This window comes from Passer domesticus, chromosome 2 (assembly GCF_036417665.1).
Source record: "Passer domesticus isolate bPasDom1 chromosome 2, bPasDom1.hap1, whole genome shotgun sequence".
Taxonomy (NCBI): Eukaryota; Metazoa; Chordata; class Aves; order Passeriformes; family Passeridae; genus Passer; species Passer domesticus.
The window spans coordinates 123,267,893-123,287,027 of NC_087475.1; the positions used below are offsets into that span (position 1 = coordinate 123,267,893).

At 47.8% G+C, this 19,135-nt stretch overlaps 2 protein-coding genes across 6 annotated transcripts in view; one reads left to right on the forward strand and one right to left on the reverse strand.

Moving 5' to 3' along the window:
- Nucleotides 1–1,343: 1,343 nt before the first annotated feature.
- On the reverse strand, nt 1,344–5,263 carry CREG1 (cellular repressor of E1A stimulated genes 1). Its single transcript, XM_064411070.1, has 3 exons — nt 4,874–5,263; nt 2,813–2,932; nt 1,344–1,529 (listed from the first exon to the last, which is right to left on the reverse strand). Exons 1-3 carry the CDS (start codon nt 5,198–5,200, stop codon nt 1,344–1,346), a joined length of 633 nt encoding a protein of 210 aa, XP_064267140.1. The 5' UTR covers nt 5,201–5,263.
- A 1,566-nt stretch (nt 5,264–6,829) lies between these two features.
- Nucleotides 6,830–19,135, forward strand: part of RCSD1 (RCSD domain containing 1) — a 37,039-nt gene continuing 24,733 nt past the window's right edge. For 2 of the 5 annotated variants that reach the window (XM_064411071.1, XM_064411075.1), the window contains exons 1-3: nt 6,830–6,903; nt 10,222–10,403; nt 12,475–13,660. In XM_064411071.1, coding sequence (XP_064267141.1) covers nt 13,655–13,660 — 6 coding nt within the window. In that variant the 5' untranslated portion in view covers nt 6,830–6,903; nt 10,222–10,403; nt 12,475–13,654. Of the gene's footprint in view, nt 6,904–9,028; nt 9,434–10,221; nt 10,404–12,474; nt 13,661–19,135 lie in introns of those variants that run through there. The other 3 variants (XM_064411074.1, XM_064411076.1, XM_064411073.1) reach the window with 3 other exon arrangements.

The window sequence follows — 19,135 nt, forward strand, 5'->3', positions numbered from 1 at the left end:
AATTAAGCACACCTTTCATTCATTTTTATTCTCTAGAAATCACAAATCATTTGTGTCAAACTGTATTGCTTCTTTTTCACTTCTGGGTTACTAATCCAAAATTGCTGTTGAAGGCTTCCAGACCCCAAAATCTTCTCAGTTCTGCTGTTGAGGGGAACAAAAGCTGAAGAATTGCCATTTGATCAGATTAACAAAGCTGAGTGTTTCAGAATCTCAATCAGAAAACATTTATCCTTCACAACATTCTCACTGAATTTACAAGACACTGCTTTTCTTGAGTCAGATATTTTAGGTACTACTGATCTGCTTCTATTACAGAGTCAGGGCACATAATCAGCTGAGGAATTACCAAGAACTCATCCTGAGGTATAGGTACAGCTGGCATGAACACAACTGTATTCTACAGCACATTCAATAAAACAGAAAAATGGCTCAAAAAAGTGAGTTTATCAGCGTGCAGAGACAATTCTTAACATGATTTGGGAACTCAGCATATCATTTGCCACTGTAATACAGGTAATGCTTTCCATTCTATCAGCTGAGCCATCCTGTAGAACAGAACTTCACCATAAAATTCTAAATTGGTATTAAAAATAAAATAATATTGGAAAGTGCTCAGAAACATTATTTAACTAAGGCACTTTAGAATTGGACTAATCCTTTAGATTCCAGTAAACACAACATTTCTGAATGCACACTGTCAGACACCTTTCCAAATTCACATCCAGTGAATAAAATTTAGTTATTGCTTATGCACAAAGGTTTTCATTGTGACATGATTCAAGTTAGTGAGAAGTTAAATCTGCTTCATAAGGGTAGTACATGCTCATTAACAATGCAAGGTGTTTGATTTATAATATTATTAACTCAACTCTACACTACATAGAAAAAATAAATCTTTCATGAAACAGCCAAAGTCATTCATTTCCATATCAGCATCACCAAGGATCTTCTTCCACCTACAAGGAGTAAGAATAAGAGTGAAATGAATGCATAATTCATGCTGACTGTGCTAAAATATATTTGGAAGTTTTGAACACTTGGTTTTATGTAGACAATAAGGCAATGTCTCTATACTTCAAAATCATAAGGACAGATTCAACAGCAATTTTCTTTTGGAAGTATCAGCAATATTGCTGCAATCCCATTAACACATCTTCAGAAATGCTGAAGAGTCTCACTACTATTAATTATTAGACCAAAACATCATCTGTTTTGCAATTAATTCAAACAGAAGACAGTGACAGTGCCAATTCTACAGGAGTCATTCCTTCCTGTTAACAAGAAGAAGTTTACAGGTGTGAAATATAATGAGAGTTAGCCATGAAAAACTTCAGTACTTACTAAGGCTTGACACTGTAGTACTCTTCTGGTGTCACAATTTTCAATCCACCAAAGTAATCCAGGACCCAAATATTGGTGATGTTGAATTTGGCAAAGAACCAATTATGATCCTTGGGCCAACTTTCCATTTCAGGGTGGCGACTGAATAATGCTTTTTTGGCTATGTCTGCTTCGGAATCATTCACCTAAACAAAAACCAGGAAAACATTACAATAAGATAGTAATGTAAAGATGAGTTTAGCTAAAAACCCACTGTTGACTGCAGTGTGGTTTTTTTAGTCCAGCCATGTCTTGTCCCAAGGGGCTCATTACTGTGGCTGAGGCTGCCCATCTTCAGTGTGGTGTGCAACTGTGTGAGGCAGACAACACTTACAAAGTGCTGTGGATTTCAACATTAAGTCAAAATGCTGCTTTTAAAGTTAGCATGAGCAAGAGAGTATTTCATCAGCATAAGAATAAATCTTTAAACAAACCACAAAACAGAGAAGTATGGATGCTAGGTGAATTATTATAAATGTGATGTCTTAGGTGCAATTTCAATTGCACCTCCTCTGCACCTGCTCATTTAAACTGACAGAAACAGATACAACTGTGCTCAGAAACACACAAACACAAATAGGATGGTACAACAGAATCTACAGAGAAGGGAAGCTGAAAAGTGTGATGGCATTTAATATACAATGTACAGCTGGTTAAAGGGTGAAATCAACCATTTAGAGCTCTGGGTATAGTATAGGAAAAAAACACCAAAATAAAATCACCTCCATTATTAATGAGAAACTCAGGAAAGCAACTACAAGACTGCTGAGTGCAATGTGCAAATATCAGAGCTGTGAAAACACCAAATAAGAACTGAGAAAAGTAAGAATGAGGATGAGAACTAGTCATCACTACTCTATCATTACCCCAATAACAGGATTAGGATCTTCAATGAGTAACACATGCAGTTCTCAATTCCTCCTACAAGACACCAAAGTACTGGTGCACAAAAGAACACTGCCCTGGCAGCAGCCACCAGATCACACAAGGCACACTTTTTGCCTATAATACCTGCAACTTTGTAGCTCAGGTTAGTATTTATGTCAACAGAGTTTCAGAAGCAGGCATGCCACACTGCTTGAACCAAAGAATTTAATGAGCAAGAGAGATATGAATGAAATATGAAGGTTTTTCCAAAATAATGGCCTCAGATTTCTTAGTTTCAGAACACATTGACAGGAATGAGGGAGATCTGCATTATCATCTCCCCAAATTCCTTGCTAAAGGCATGTCAACAGAGGTCCTGCAAAATTCAAGGGTTAACTTTTTCCCCTCACATAAACTACGAGCTGGCCTTTGGGTATCACAGCACAGAACACCTCAGCATATGCTTCTGCACAGAATTTCTCACCTTTCTCCTCTCCCTCCACTAAACAAATCTGTATTTGATGCACACAACCTTGCCCAGTGCCAGCTTTCAGCTGCTTACCTTCACAATGCTCCCAACAAAGATGATGTGGGCACAGAGGGGGTTCTGGGGGTCATATCTGTGCTTCCTGCAGTAAGGAGTCTGTGCCAAAGACACAGTCAAGGAGGCATTTGAATTGACCTGAAATGCAAGGAGTAAGGTAAGAGGTTTAGGCTTACTTTTCTTATGTGAAAAAAAAATGTCATACCTACCACATTTTCAGCTCTTGGTACTTTATTCAGCTCTTGGTACTTTATTCAGCTCAGTAATACTGGCAAAAAGAACAGAACTGTCACCATCTTTTCCTGACTACCTCTGAAAGGCTCCTTGGGCGAGCTCTGAATCTGAAATAAAGCCCAGTTCAGAGGTGTGCTGAAACTTGTTAACACAAAATGCAATCACAGAACAAAACTCTTTAAAACTCTGAATTCAGCCTGCCTATTTCACATGTAAATAATGATATATTACAATGTATAGACACAAAGGACAGTGCAGACAACACGGACATACAGTGAACATCATCAGGTAAATTCTGGTGGAAGGGCAAAGTGTTACTGAGAAGGCAACCAACTCAGCTTCACAACTGTTAGTAAAATTATTCAGAACAAAAACAAATATCTCTTCAAAACAGCCTCCTAGCTCTCCCAAACACCTCTCTTGGCATTTAAAGTGAATTTTAGAAGTAAGATTTAAAAAAATTTCTGAATATCTAAGTGAAACACCTAACTTGAAGAATTAAAGAACCCATATCTGATTGTTTTTTCTAAAAACTAATTTGGTGACCATGGCTTGCAAAGCACTGGTGCCAGACAGGACTGCAGAATGCCACGTACTAAGGGTCATTCTCTCCCAGTAAGGGAAGTTCCCCTGCTTGGAGAAGTTTCATTAGGAGGGCTCATGTCCAAGAGAAACCCTCCACAGTCACTTGAACACTAGGGAGAGCACCGGTGACCTCATGAAACAGAAGCAACCACTTGAGAGATAGGAAGTTGCTTAACTCCCAGAAAGCTGACTCACGATTATTCGGCACCTTCTCCCCTGCCTGTGACTATCACGTGTCAAGAGTTTCTGTCCTGAAGCAGCAAAATAAGGACCTGTGAGGAGCCCTCTGAAGGAAATACTCATTACCAGTTTATACCGTGGCTTTTGTGTTATTTGAAAGCAAACAGCTGCATCTGGGATGGAAAGAAAAGTATCAGGCAAAATAAATTAGACTCTCTACAGCACTCAGACATATAATTAAACTATTTTGAGGTAACAAACTGAAGTCTGACAGGGAACAAACAAAAAATGATAAAACAGTCTGAAATATTACCATTATTTTGTGTCGACTAATATTTTAAGTTACTAAAAGAAACCACATAGAGGAGGCATGCAACTGCTATTTCATTAAGCTTTTAGCAAACTGTTGGCCACAAAAGCTCTGGGACAAGGCCAATTACACACTGGGACTCTCAGTGTGCCAACACTGCCTTTCCATGTGTGCTTCCCTTTACGGTAAGCGCCAGAGATTTAATAACTATTCCTCCAGCAGGCTCTGTAAGAATTCCCTTTGCTTAGGTCCCACACTGACAAGGTCCAGTCCTTTTGGCTGTTTTGTGTGTGAAATTTTCAAATGTTCAAATATTCCGTGGTGCCTCATTTCTTTGCTCAGCGCTTCTGGAAGCTGCAGACACCTCCTCTGCCTGGTGCTGCCCTTTCTGTCCCAAGACCACGATCAGCAGGAACCTCTCCTGGCTGTCACCACAGACAGCACTGCAAAAGGGCTAATAATTGTCCCCAGGGCTGTCAAACGGGGCGACATCCACGGAACAGCCATAAACCAAAACACAGATGAGGACGAGGGTGGCAGGGCACTGGAACAGCCACTCTGGAGTCTCCCACTCTGCAGAGCCCCACCTGGACACGTTCCTGTGTCGCCTGCCCGAGGTGACCCAGCCGTGGCAGGGCTGGGCTGAAGGATCTCCAGAGCAATCCCGTGGCTCAGTGACCCAGCGCTGTCACACTGCCCTGCCAAACCCCCCCTGTACCCCTGCGCTCTTCTCCGCGGGGCCGCCCCGCAGCCGCCGTGTCACCGCTCACCTCCAGGTCCTGCACGGAGATCTCCATGTCGGTCAGGTACAGGTAGGGCACGCCGCTGCCGCCGCAGGGCCCGGGCGGGCCGTCGCTGAGGGAGAAGATGTTGGCGAAGGGGCGGCCGCGCAGCCCCTCCTGCGCCGACAGCGTGGCCAGCGCGCCCCAGTCGCAGCTGTGCAGCACGTAGCGCGCCATGCGCGCCGCCTCCTCCGGCGGCGGGATGGCCGCCACGGCCGCCAGCAGCAAGCCCGATGCGGCGCACAGGAGGAGCAGCAGCCGCGCCATGGCGGAGGACGCGGAGAACGCTCCCCGCAGTGCCTCGGACCGGGACATCCCGCCCCGCTCGGCGCCGGCCGCCGACTGCCGGGCCTGCCGCACCGCCCGCCGCGAGGGGCGGAGCCTCGCCCTGCCTCACCAATGGCAGCAGCGCTGCCCGCCCCTCCGAGCCAATGAGCGACAACCTCGGGAGGCCCGAGCCACCACCCCCGCTGTCAGCCAATAGGCTTGCGAGGCCGGCGGTCTTCAGCCAATGAGAGCCGCTGGGGGCGGGTCAATGAGCGCAGACGTTGTAAACAACCCCGAGCGCGGCGCGGAGGGGGCGGAGTCACCGGCAGCCCGGCAGCCAATGGGAGCCCTGCTGTGCGTCACCGAATGGGTGGAAAAGAGCCCAAAATCGAGACCCCAAAAACTCAAAATCTCCGGGTCCCGGCTGTGACCCAGCACCACCGAGTGACCCGGGCCACGGCACCGAGTGGCACAGCCAGCCCTCCCCTAAACACCTCCAGGAACTATGACCGCAACACCTCCTGGGGCAGGAGAAGGTGTTGGGGTCATATCTAGTGATATCTAATCACCCTTTCTGTGAAGCAGTTCCTCTGAATGCCCAGCCTGAACCTCCCGGCTCAGCCTGAGGCCGTGTCCTGCCATCCTGTCCCTCGTTCCCGGGAGCAGAGGCCGAACCCCACCCGGCCGCACTCTCCTTCCAGAGCAGTGAGGGGCCCCGAGCCTCCTTCTCTCCAGAGCCAGCACCCCCAGCTCCCGCAGCGGCTCCTCGCAGCGCTCCAGACCCTTCCCTTGACCCGCTCCAGACCCTTCCCTTGACCCGCTCCAGCCCCTTCCCTTGGCTCACTCCAGACCCTTCCCTTGGCTCGCTCCAGACCCTTCCCTTGGCTCGCTCCAGCCCCTTCCCTTGACTCGCTCCAGCCCCTTCCCGTGACTCGCTCCAGCCCCTTCCCTTGGCTCGCTCCAGCCCCTTCCCTTGACTCGCTCCAGCCCCTTCCCTTGACCCGCTCCAGACCCTTCCCTTGACCCGCTCCAGACCCTTCCCTTGACTCGCTCCAGACCCTTCCCTTGGCTCGCTCCAGACCCTTCCCTTGGCTCGCTCCAGCCCCTTCCCTTGACTCGCTCCAGCCCCTTCCCGTGACTCGCTCCAGCCCCTTCCCTTGGCTCGCTCCAGCCCCTTCCCTTGGCTCGCTCCAGCCCCTTCCCTTGGCTCGCTCCAGCCCCTTCCCTTGGCTCGCTCCAGACCCCTCCCGTGACTCGCTCCAGCCCCTCGGCTCCTTGCCCGAGGTGAGCGGCCCAGAACCGGACACAGCACTCGAGGTGCGGCCGAGGACAGAGGGACAATCCCTGCCCTATTCCCGCTCCAGCCCAGCATGCCGCTGTTGGCCTGCTCGCGCCTCACCGCGCGGGCCCCGTCCCTCAGGATTCCCGCACAATCCCGTTTCCCTGAGGCGCCGGCGCGGCACGAAGGGAAGGCGGCGGCAGCGCTGCCGCTGGCCTGAGGGGGGCACCGGCGGGACGCGGCTCCCGGAGATGTCCCGGCATGTCCCGGGATGTCCCGGAGATGTCCCGGCGAGGCTCCCGCCCGTGCCGATCCAGTCCCCCCCTCTCCGACACCCCCGGCCCGTTCTGCGGGCTCAGAGTGAGGCGGTGCCCCTGGCATGGGCCCTGCCTCGTGTGCCTGGGGAAGCCTGTCACATCCTGTTAGTGCCCCAAACCCGCGTGGATATGGCATTTGAGGACGTGATTCCATGGTGAGCACGGCGTGCTGGGTTAACAGGTGGACTTGGCGATCCTGGTTCTTTCCCAACCAGAGTGATTCTGTCGTTCTAGAATCCACCATCGGTCCCACCATCCCTGCCCGCTGCTGAATCAGCCTCACAGGCTGGTTCCGTGCCACCACAGGTGTGTGAGGCCCAGCCTTCCCTTGGGAAAACGTTATCCCTTAATCACAGCAGCAGGACTGTCTGTTTCGGGCCACAAAGCCCACAGAATGATTTGCCACTAGGCAGAGCTCAGGTGTTACCTCCTGCACACTGCAGGGTGTATGTCAGAGCCCTTGCCTCTGCAAAGCTTGGTTTTTGTTAGTTGAACGCCATTCCACCTTCCACTGAAGGCTCTTCCAAGCATTACTTACCCAAATAAACACTTAGCTTATTTTATCCATCACTTTGTGCTCAGTAACCTTATAAAGATTTGTATAAAGAGATGCTTTAAACTGGGGTAATACTGAGACTTGATTCAAGTGGTCCTAAAATGTTTTCATATTTCCACCTGGATCCAAGTACGTCCACACTATGTAAACAGCAATGTAGCCCTGAGAAGGCCAAATTAACTTGCCCTGTGACCACCATCTGCCCCAGGTGTCCCACAGCACCCACAGCTTATGGCAGACCAGATGGATCATCCTGTTGGGCTGAACTCAGCAAGGAAAACACACCACCCATCCATTCCCTGCTATTCATCTGCTGCCCTGTACAGGCAGAACAAAATAATTTTGCCTCCAGTATTCTCCTTGCCTGCAAAGCATGGTTAGAGATCCCTGCCTCCTCTCCAGGACACATGGAGCCTTCTGCTGCTGCCTTCTCCTGGAGATGCTCAGGAGAAACTGAAATTTTCATAGGAAAAAAAAAGAAAAAAAGGCTGCTCTAAACCCCTGATGTGCAGCCACTAGGCTCTCTCACTTCCTCAGTTAGATCTCAGAGAAAGGAGAAGGATTCTCTCTGTTGTGCTGCAATATTGTCTAGGGGCTCTCAGCATCCTTGCATAACAGGGTCAAGAAAGTATTGGTAGGCACTACTAGTTCTCCTTTCCAAATCATGTGCTTCACTGCATTTAAAAGCCAGTAAATAGACAGTAATATCTCACCATAAATGGAGCCAAGTTTACTTCCTCCAAGGTCGAGCTCACGGAAGGATCTTAATTTCAGTGTGTTTTATATGTGATGGGCTTCAGGCTGTGTCCCTGGAGAAGATGTGTTTTAGTCAGAAAGTGGGCAAGGTTTCCATCCTGGCATTGTGTCATTTTGTCATCCTGGCTTGTGTCCTGTTTTGTCTGCCCTCTTCAGAGCTGGTTTTCCCTGAGCCAGCTCTCCCTGCAGCCAGCCCGGCTGCTGCATGGGCTGGGCAGGGTTTCTCCTCAGACACAGCCTAGCTGTGCTCTGCTCCAGGCTTCCTGTCTAGGTCATGCCGTCTGTCCGTGAACAGAAACCTTTCTGTGCCCAGATAACACTCGGGGGCTGTGCAGTCTCGCTGTGTGCAGCGCTTGATTCCTGAGCCAGGCCCGCTCCCCGCATCCAAATGACAGCCAGGGTGATTAAAGTCACTTGCCGGGGTGATTAAAGTCACTTGCCGCTGCCTGTGACAGAAGAGACTGACCTGTGAGTCAGCTCTGGCAAAAGCTGGAGTGCTCAGCGCTTTGAAGTGCCGATGCTTGCTGCCACATGAGACCCACCATGCAAATTGTTTCTAAAAATGTTGGTTAGATTCTCTCCTGAGGAGGTATCAGCCCTGCTGCTGCTACAAGTGGCACACAGCACAGACCTTTGCTGAGCAGAGAGGTGTTGCATGCTTCTGCATAAGACATTTATTTGTTCTCACCCTCAAACTTCCTGAATTACCTTGGTGGGGATTTAGCTTGTGACTCTTTGGTGTATTTTTCAGAAGATGGGCAAAGTTATTACAGCACTGGCCTGGTGTTCAGCCAAAAGTCCTTTTACTTTTTTAACAGCCACCACACAGGCTGTTAAAAGGCAATCCTCCTCTGTGTACAACCTGTTAGGGACCAGAAATATTGTTCCATTTTCAGCCAGAAAATCCTGTTCAGTCAGATCTTGGGCTGCATGATGAGGAAGCTGCTGGTGAGGGCCACTGCTTGTGATGCTGCTTTCTAGGACACTGGGAGATGGGCAGTAGGACTGGCCGAGAAGAGTGTAATCAAAACCAGAATTGTGTCAGCAGCCATGTTCTGACTGGTTTTGTTGGTTTATATTAAGCCTGGTGTACTAAAACTAGTAACTACAGAGGAATTTCTCAGTCTGGAAGCAAGCTGTCAGTGGCTCATGGTGATAATATTTGTCCCACCACTATGTGAGTACAATGGGATGCAGCCATGCCTCTTAACACCCCAGCTCAGTTTGTCCTCTGAAGTCAAGCAGATCAGGAGAAAGAAGAGCTCTCCAAAAACGTTCAGGTGCTGCAAGACATGACTCCAGTTATCTGAACACCACCCACCAGCCCCTGTGGGACCAGGGTGATCCACCTCACTGTGATCTCGTATTGCAAGGTGAAATGCTTCCTGTGCCATACAGCATTTTTAAACTTTACTCTGCTTAGGGACAGGCTTTTGCCCAGAACGTGGCAATTAGGAAGCCCTAATTAAGAAGCTGGTGCTCACGATGTCACTGCTCAGGTGCCAGCTGCCAGTCAGGAACATGTGAAATTATTCAGTTTTTCAGTTAGTCTCTACACTTACTTTTTTTACGTGGCCACCACGAAAAACACACAAACTCACATTCCAGCTCAGCTCAGTGAGAGCCACTTTAGAGCCACGTCCTTCCATTTAACTCCCTTTGGTAACGGGACTTTCCCACTGACATCAGTTCCCAGGGGTGCAGAGAGCCTGGCACGCCGGGTCCATGTGTCTGTGTGTCCGTGTGTCTGTGTGGGTGTTGGCACGTGTGTGTTTGTGTGTCTGTGCTCTCAGAAGCGCTGCAGCTGCAGGACCCGAGCACAAAAATGTCAGTGGTACGAAGCGTTCCAGCTGAGTTCATTTCCTGCTGATAAGTCCCTGAAGAAGAGGGTGAGGCTCAGCGTCCACGGCGTTGGTTCAGTGCTGAGGGCCACGGGCAGACAGCTCGGGGCACACTTAGCAAAAGGTGGGTTCAAAAAGTGAGCTTCCCACAGAAAAAACGCTGCTCACGTTCGCTTCCTGTAGGGCTGCCAAGTGTCAGACCTGGTGTGCAAAGCCAACACAAAACAGGATGTTGGCTTTTTGAGTTGATTAATCTTTGAAATGCAAATGTTGTTTTTTCGGTGGTTACCTTATCCCCCCCTTTTTTTTTTCTTTTTCAGTTGTGAATTGAGTTGCTTGAGTGGGAACAGAAAGGGTTGAGACCCCATTTTCAGGAGGTCAAAAGCCCAATATAGTAACAGCTGCTGGTTAGTGGTGTGAATTCCAGGAAAGGATGTGGGTAACAGCAGCCAAGGCCAGGCAGAGAGGTGGACAGAACGACCTCAGATACTGGCACTGACAGGTGAGCTGTACTAAAACCCTCAACAAATGTCTTGACAAAGCACACAGTTGCAATCTGCCTTGCAGGAACCCACAGCTCCCTCCACCCTTTGCTCTCCCACCACCCTGACAAACATACCTTCCCAGATTTGGCAGCTAGGCAGACACACCCAAATGAGATAACTGCACGGACACAAATGCCAGAGACAAAGTTTCAGATGCCCCCCAAAGCACTTTTAACTAACTGGTTTTTAAATAAAGCATAGCCATGGCTCTGCATCTCCTTTTTGTTCCTCCCTCTGAGCGCCCTGCAGAGGCTCCATTCTCCATCCTTCACAGCCAAAATGCAAAAAGGCAGCAAATGTTGCCCATGGTGTTTCCAAGCATGGCAGAACCCCTTACTCCACCTGTTTTGAAAGAATGCCAGGATGAAGGAGTTCCTTGCATCTCTCCCCCTGCCTGTGGCAGGAGTGCCAGTCATTTCTTCTGAAGCAAACTTGCTGTGTTGCCCTCACATGTCGTGAAAAGAATCAGACAGGAAGCTGCAAAATCCAGGGGCCCACAACTGCAGCATTTTCTCAGTCAAATGAAATTTCTCTGCAGAGCCTGTTTGAATGGCATTAGTGATGACTATATTTATTTTTTTCCTTGCAAAGCAGAAGAGATGTGGAACCTTTTTTTGGATATAAGAACAAGTTAGTCTCCTAGACACTGCGACATCCCAAGTTTGTAAGCAGGGATATACAGAAGGATGCAGAGTCATACTCAAAGATGCCTCCACATACTTGCAAATGCGCATCATGTGAAACTCCCAGTTTCTCTGTAGAACCTCCCTTAATAAGGTTTGTTTCTAAGTTCTTGCAGCTAAAGCATGTGGTTCATTTGTTAAGATTTTCTAGTGGTTTTCAGTCCAGAAACAAGAGAGAGGAGAACAAATCCAGATCTCTTGTCTTCTTTTCTGGAGAAAAACAGACACCATATTTCTGTGCATTTGCCCCTTGCTCCTTCAGGAAGGAAGATTTAGTATGGAAAAGTGTCAAAAGTATGGACAAAATGATAAAAGTGCTCCAAGAACTGCGTGCCATGCCCAGAGCAATGGCATTTGGGAATCCAGCAGGCAGAAAAGATTTGCTTTGTGGCAAGATACTTGGAGGCAGAAATAAATGGAGTAAAGAATTGTGGTGGGGCAGCTGCAACAGCTTTTGCTTTACTAATATGGGTGAAGTGATACTGCCTCTCCCTAGCAGTTTCCTTTTCTGTACACCTAAGCAAATGGTTTCCTCTGTGCAGCAGAACCCCTGAAAGCAGAAAGAAAATACTGAAACAGCCCCTGAGCAGCAGGAAACAGTCATGGGAGGTGTGACTTTGACGGTGTGTACATGGCAGATATCTTGAAAACAACACTTGCAATCCATGTCCAGTGAAATTCCTCAGCTTGAAATCCTCCTTCTGTCTCCACAGCAGGCAAAGCATGGGCAGTAGAAGAATCCTTCCCTCCTTGCCTCAACCCTACTTCTCAGTTCAGTTTCTATTCCCTCTCCTAATGTGCCATTGGCAGTACTTGAAGAAATCAGTAGGATTTCCAAACAAGTGGTAGTTTCATTTTCATATTTATTTGAAATTTTATTTTCTTATATCTACAGTTGCAGCATCTTCTGGTTGCTTACAGCAGAGGGGTTTCATCTAATCCATCTAATCCAGTGTTTCAACAACAGAAGATTAATTAAGTCCTCTTGCCCAATCTCCAGATTGCAAAAACTCAGCCTATCATTCTTTTGGCTAAGGATAGAGCGACTATTGTATATTGAATCTGGGAGATAATTAGATCATAGTTTAAATCTGCAAATTCCACAGGAGTCCTGCAGCGTGTGGGACTGCAACAGTTAACAGCACTGGAAAAACCACTATCAGTAACAGGGAGCTGGGGTATCACGATGCTCACATTTAAATCCACGCTGGAGCGTTTTCAGCCACAGCCAGCAGGGACTTGTGAAGGGAGAAGTATGCATCCCTCCTAGAAAACATGCTTTAACTCTCTTCTGCCCCCAAGGTATCGTGCCAAAATGACGATATGACATTGTGTCACTTTGCAGCTGCACTCAAAGCGAGGAAGCCAGCAGCAGACAAAGGGAGCGTTTCCAAATTCCTCTGCACCACCCTGCTCTCGAGAGGTGGGGACTGAAATTCTTTGAGAAGGAGCATATGCAAACAGTTCCTAAAAGAGATGTCCGGTTTACAACACTGTGATCAGCGTGGAAAGGGAAACTGCAGCAAAAACAGACCGGAGCCTTGCTTTCCCCCACCCGAATTTTTCTACCACCACGGAAGCTTCTCACTTCAGTACACAAGTCTGTCCATCCCTGCGAAGGGAGAGGAGAACAACCCGCACCTTCCGACCTGGTGGTGTGAGACACGAATTCGAGGTGGAAAGAGCTGGTCCTGCTTTACAGCCGGACAGTGACAACCTGGGGACAGTGACAGCATGGGGACCCTCGGTTAGTGCCCACAATTAAGCCGTGTCTTCCCTCTGCGGGATCGCCCAGTGGATATTTGTCCTTCCTGGGAGTCCCAGCCGCGCACCAGGACAACGCCTTAAACTGTGTTCAAGCCCAGTAATCACCCTCGCTCTCCTCCTCTTCTGCCTTTCTAAAGACAGTTCATTGCTGAGTGAAATTTCCGAAAAGAAGGAGGAGAAAGGAAAGCTGCAGTTAGAAGGAAAGGGATTCTCTCCCCACAAACAAACAGCAAGAGACCCTGGAGCCTGGGAGAGGGAAGTGTGGACAGCGGAGAGATCGAAGCAGAGACACCAGGGCAGGAACTGCAAGCATTGGAGAGAAATAGAGACTAAACGGAGGGGTGGGAGGGGAATAAAGATAAGGTGATAGAAAATAGGAAGGGGGAAGAGAGAAGAAGGGAGAGGAAATGCACATGCGGTGTCCCCAAGTTTGGGCGCGGAGGCAGAGCTTGTTGCTTGTTGTCTGACCAGCCCGGCGCTCCGGGAAGGACAGTATCTGTTTAGATTTGTGTCTAAATTTAAACCCTGATTGCCTTGCCTCCCCCTCCTCTCCCCTCCCTCCCTCCCTTCCTCTCACCCACCCGCCCTTCTTCCTTGTTCGCAGTGCAGGGCCACTCGCCGGGCTCTGTCAGTGCGGGCTGAGCAGCCCCTGGCATCTCCCGGCCCTCCACGGCGGCACGGCTCAGCTTTTCCCACAGAGAACAGGGAAAGGGGTGGGGAAGAAAGATTGCCCCGAGGACACCTCTCTCTTGCAGGACATGGAGGTAAAGAAAACTTTTTTTGTTTCCACTAACTTGTGACTGGCTCGGCGATCTGCTCTAGCTCCACCTTGCAAAGCAATTTCTCCCTGAAGGCAGCTTCAAAATATCTTTTTGCTGGGGTTCAGATAAAGGTCTCTTTTCCTCGCACCCCAACTCCTGTAGTGCACCTCAGACTCTTTTGCAGGTTTTAGTCCAGATTTGGAAAGCAGGGGGATGGTTTGGGAAGAAATTACCTCTGTGACAGGGGAAAGAGGAAGAACTGCCATTTACTTATTGGTCTCCGAGGTGTGATTAGAGTGTTAGATTTATTTAAAAGGCATCGTTTTGGAAGGAGGTTTTAAGGAGTCATTAAGAATGGGGACATAAGAGAACAAACCTTCCAAGCTCCTTGGGGCTGGTTCCTTCCCAGCCCGTGCAGCAACAGTTGTGATTCACACCCTCAGCTCTGTGTAGCCCCTGTCCCATGTGGATTGGGACGTCTCATTTTCCCTATCAACAGAGATTTTGGGTCAGGGAAGGGGAGCCGAGAACCTGTGCTTGAGCGAGGTAGACGAGTAGCACACCCCCGGAGGGTTTTCTGCCCCTTGTTCTCCATGCACCCTGTGCTCCAGGAGAGTTGGATCTCATGTCTCAGGGTGGGCACACGGCTGGTGGACAGGAGTGTGGCTTCCCTGGGGTTTATGTTCAAGCCTTCTCCTGTGTACCACCCTCTTGGGCAAGGCAGCTCACCTCCCTCTGCCTCCCGTCCCATTCATTCAGAGTGGGAATGGTGGTGCTTGCTTTGGTCATGTCAGGCTGGATTTGTGAGCTTTTCAAACATTTTTTAAAGTAGCAAGGGAAAAGGAATATTTATTTTTAGGAGGGGCACAGGAAATAGAAAGGTGATTACAACATTGGCAAAACCTCAAATTATGAAAGAGGACATTTGGTATTTCTCTCTGCTAAACAGAGACCTTACTAAACACTTTATATTATCTTCCCAGATAAGCCTTTTTCTGCGTGGATGCAGCCCCAGTAGCAGGGGACACACAACAGAGCCAGGGAACAGTGTGCTTCAAGCACCACTTCAATTTTTCTTTGAAGAATTCCAGTGCATAACTCAGCTGGGCAATTGTGATAACACCCAGATGCTAACATCACCATCCTTGTTATCTGTGCTGACCTGCCCCACAGGCAAGGGTTAAAGATTTAGCCTGTTCAGGTGTGTTTGTTACAAAAAATGTCCTCAGCCGAATTATCTAAATAGATTTTGGGGTGGAGAAGGATCAAGCAGTGGTGAAACCAGCTCAGCACAGACTACTTACGTGACATGACAAATGTTTGGCTTTAAAAGGGTTTTCAGAGCCTAGTTCATTCACTGTTAACACTTGTTTTATTCTTTTTCACTGTAGTATCCTATAATGTTTCAGAGGGGAGGGGGAATTGAGCTCCTAATTTGTTACAATTTAGGGCTGAAACAGGTATTTTGGCACATTGAGGACACTCTCCCTCACCCCCTCTCCTCTCCACACACAGAAGACTGTGCCCCTCAAGTATTTTCTGTTGTCTCTGTGGAGTAGAAAGGAGCACACCTGCCATTTCCTTTTTGGAGACACATGTGACACATGTGGGAGGTCTGGTGGCCAGGAAGCTTCTCTGAAGTATCTGACCTAAGAGCTCCCTGCTCTTGATTGTGTCCCTTTACCTCTACTTCCCACTTTTTCCTTGTGTTTTTTGGTCACCTGTAGAGTGCTAAATCCATTCTTATTTTTAAAACATCTCATTTTCCAAGATATTTTAAAAGTAGTGCGCTTGGTCCTGCCCCAAGCCTCCAAAAAGGTGTTTAATGTCCCAAAGGTAAGAAGATATTAGAATAAAATAGAGCCAAGAGTAAGAGCTTGATTCCTCACCAGCTGATTCTCTTCTCTGTTTCTTCCTGAGGGCTTTTCACAGGCAGGACACAGAGGCTCACCACAGACTTTTTGCTTTAAAACCAGATCTAATGACCCTGTGCAGCAGGAACGAGAGGAGTCCTGTCATTTCCCTGTTTGCTTCATCAGTGGCAGGCAGAGCTGCTCCCTGCTTTCCTGCTGGCATAACTGGCAAGCTCTTTGCTCTAATGGGACACACGAGAATTACCAGCATTAGGAGGAAAAGGGCAGAGGGCTGACCTAGCCAGCTGATTTCCATCACGTCCCTGGCAGGAAGACCCTAGTTTTGAAAAACCCACAGAAGCGAGATAGTTGGGATCTCTTTCTTAAAGGGGTTAGTTTCAGTTGCTGCTACTTAGGGACTAGTACCTATGGTCTTAGCCATGCTGCTGTCAGGAATGTGCCACATTGAAAGCAGCAACTGAAACTATTTATGATCCTAAAGAGGGAGAAAAAGGCAGCAAAATCCTGCCCTTGCAGTTCACATGATTTTGTGATCTTCAGTGTTTTGTTTTGTTGTTTGGGGTTTTTTTTGGCCTATCTTCTTGATGCAAAATAGATTTGGCAATCAGTTTTCTTTCCAGTGTTATGGCAGATGAAAAAAAAAATCATGAAGATTATACCACAGATTGTTAACATGAGTTCATATCAAAAATGTGAAAAAAACTGCACTGGGGAAAGCTAAGCCACTTGTAAAGAAAAGCAGCCATGAAACATTCTTTGCACTTATGGTACAGAAAGTATTAGAAATTTTCATGTTGGTTTGTTAGTTTACATGTTCAGATTTGGCCCAAGGTGTCTATTTCCCATGGCTTGTGGGTTCCCAAACCTTGCTGCAGATGTTGTGAGTTAAGGCATCCACTGAAAGTGCTTGTGGCTTTCTGCAGCCCATATTCCACAGCAGTCATGGCATTCCTCTTCCCAGCCTCTCTGTAGGGGCTTGGGAGCACAGAGACACTTGAACTTTACTTGCACAGAGAAGGGAAACAATCCAAGACTGCATTTCCCTTGAGTGGCTCCCTGTAGTGTAATGGGTTCCCTAAGCTGCAGAGGTGCAGCAGCCAGGTGTATTTTGGGAAGGCTCCCCCCTTCTTTGTGCCTGCCAACAGATGTCATTTAATTCTGTGACATCTCCATTGCCATGTCTCTTTTCTGCAATTACTTCTCCTAGATCTCCATTTTTCCTGTTGGTGCACTGACTCAGCAGAGGGAAAGCTTTTCCAGGGCTGAGAGCAGTTCTCTGTTCACCCTTCTGGGCAGCACTCACCCTGAGGAGACGTCACCCAAGGGAACCAATTGGAGGGGATGCAGGAATGGGTACTGTGCAGACGAGAGGGCTGAAATCTGTGACCATCCTGGTCCTCAGAGCAGCAGGACAGGAGGTGAGCTGGGCTGAGAGGGATCTCTGCCCACCCTTGCAGCTGTGGAGCCCAGATTACGAACAGGCATTACGCCATGGTTAGCTCTGCCAGGAAGCAATATCCCTTTCTCAGGAAGCTCTGATGATTTGCTTTCATTCTAAAAGTTAAAGTGTTCTTTTTCCCCTCTTCTTTTTTTCTTTTTGCTTAATAGACCAGTTCAACCTCAAATACTCTAGTTTTCAGTGTTTCTTCTGAAACCCATCAAAATGACACATTTGCACAGCGTGTCTGTGAAAATAAAGGGAAGAGTATTTAAATATACTGGGAGAGGTACTATATGACCCCATTTTACCCCTCAGGTCTGGGCAGACCTGCTTGACAGTAAATAGCATGTCTGCAGCAAAGAGTCCTGGAAAGGATCTGGTCTGCAGACTTCCACATCCCTGTGACTGGAGGCCTCCCTCTCGAAGGACAGGAAACAGCAAAACCAAACCCCACGGGCTGTGCTGCAGCCCTTTCTTCCACCCAGCAGAGACCCCAGAATAAATGGAATTAAGGCTTTTCTTGTGTCACCAGAGAGATAGAATTCTTCTGAACCTCTCCTCACTCCGCAGTTTGGTTGTCTGAGTTTCCCAAGCCACGGTGACAGCATTTTGCAAACGCCTTCTCTCCTGTGCTCCACAGTGTAATTGGCAGGGTGCTTTGCAGTTGGGCAGCATGTCATGCATACCTTCTCATGCATTCCCAGGAGCTGCTTATCTGAAGAACAGGGGAAAACATCAGCACTGCTTTATCAATAGATGCTGCTTGGAAACTTACTGGTTTTTATCATGGAAATGAACCAGCCCACACAAACTGGGGTTGGTTTTCCATTCAGTTTCCGCTTCAATCTGTTAACTGAGGTGTTTTAGACAGGCAGACGCTCCTTTTCCTAAAACAACAACTCTACAGCCTGAATTTGGGACCTGAGCTGGCAGCTGAACCCAGCAGCAAGGAAACCTCTTTGGGGGACCTTGTCTTGGTGCTTTGCAGACAGGGATATGCCTTTAGCAGTTTGCAGGGCAGCAGGCACAAGATGAATGTGGTCCAGGGATGGCAGAGCTGTTGTGTAAGCAGAAGTTGTTATTACACACTCACCACAGAGTTGCTTCATGCCTGGTTGTGACAGAGGCACAGGGCACTTCATTCCTGCAGAGTCTCACCTAAGAATGCAGTTAAGTCACACTTAATGCAGGTCACAATGTATCCAGCTATGCAGTCTCATGCCAGAAAAGCTTTCACATCAAATCTGAGTTGTATCTTTGTATCTTACCACCAGTATCTGGGTCCTGGTAATGTGCTGTAAGGATAAGCCTTATCTGCCCCATTAGTGCCACTTTTCGGAAAGACAGGAAAAGAGGCTGCACCAAATTCTTGTCAGATTGAAGCACATCACTTGCTGAAGGTGTTTCTGGAAGCCTTCTGCAAACAAAGACCCACAGCTCCCTTGCCAGATTTACAGCGTGTTTACATGCATTGCTTTTTCTTCATTATTCATCACCAGATTTTAAAAAAGCTCAAACCCTATATGTAGTAGTTTGCCCTAAGTTCCCACACCTATAGAACAGGTAGCAAAGTTGTAAGTTGGGTTTTTTTTCCATATGCAAATACACCCTTGCACCCCTTCTAACGAAATGCACACAGGGTTTTGGTCAGTGTGGAGGACTAGTGGCTAATCTGCAAAGGATATTGGTTTACCACTGCCAGCTTCAACAAAGCTCCTGTTCATCCCAGGCTTCTCAAATGCACAGAGAATTAACATGTGGGGTTTGGAAAGCCTGGATATCTAAAAGATGCAGACCAGTGACCTCTTGTGCACAGAAAGGCACAAAAATGCAAAGGAGAGGGAATTCTGGCTCAGAAGATTGGAGTTTAACAAGTCAGTGTGATTTTGCAGGGGGACTGAGGACAATACTGTAAAACTGTTTTAGGAAAAAGAGGAAACAGAGTTTGTTAGTGCATGAGAAAAAGCAGTATGCCTGGGAATAATGGGATCCAGTTAAAGGAAAGATTTATATCTCACCAAATAGCAGGAAAGATTTCTAACAGTGAGGTCTGGCATGGTTTGGAGTAGCGTAGTGGAAACCAAATGTAGTAGAAAATCTTTTTCCCATGAATGATTCAAAAATAGACTGGACTGAGTGGTAGAGAGATAAGAAGCAATCTTC

Bases quoted from the DNA above. Each gene is read 5' to 3' on its own strand.
- CREG1 (XM_064411070.1), bottom strand. From the start codon at position 5,200: ATGTCCCGGTCCGAGGCACTGCGGGGAGCGTTCTCCGCGTCCTCCGCC. The intron at 2,933-4,873 runs GTGAGCGGTGAC...CTTGCATTTCAG, and splicing joins TCTCCGTGCAGGACCTGGAG to GTCAATTCAAATGCCTCCTT. The intron at 1,530-2,812 runs GTAAGCAGCTGA...GTTTTTGTTTAG, and splicing joins TTGTTGGGAGCATTGTGAAG to GTGAATGATTCCGAAGCAGA.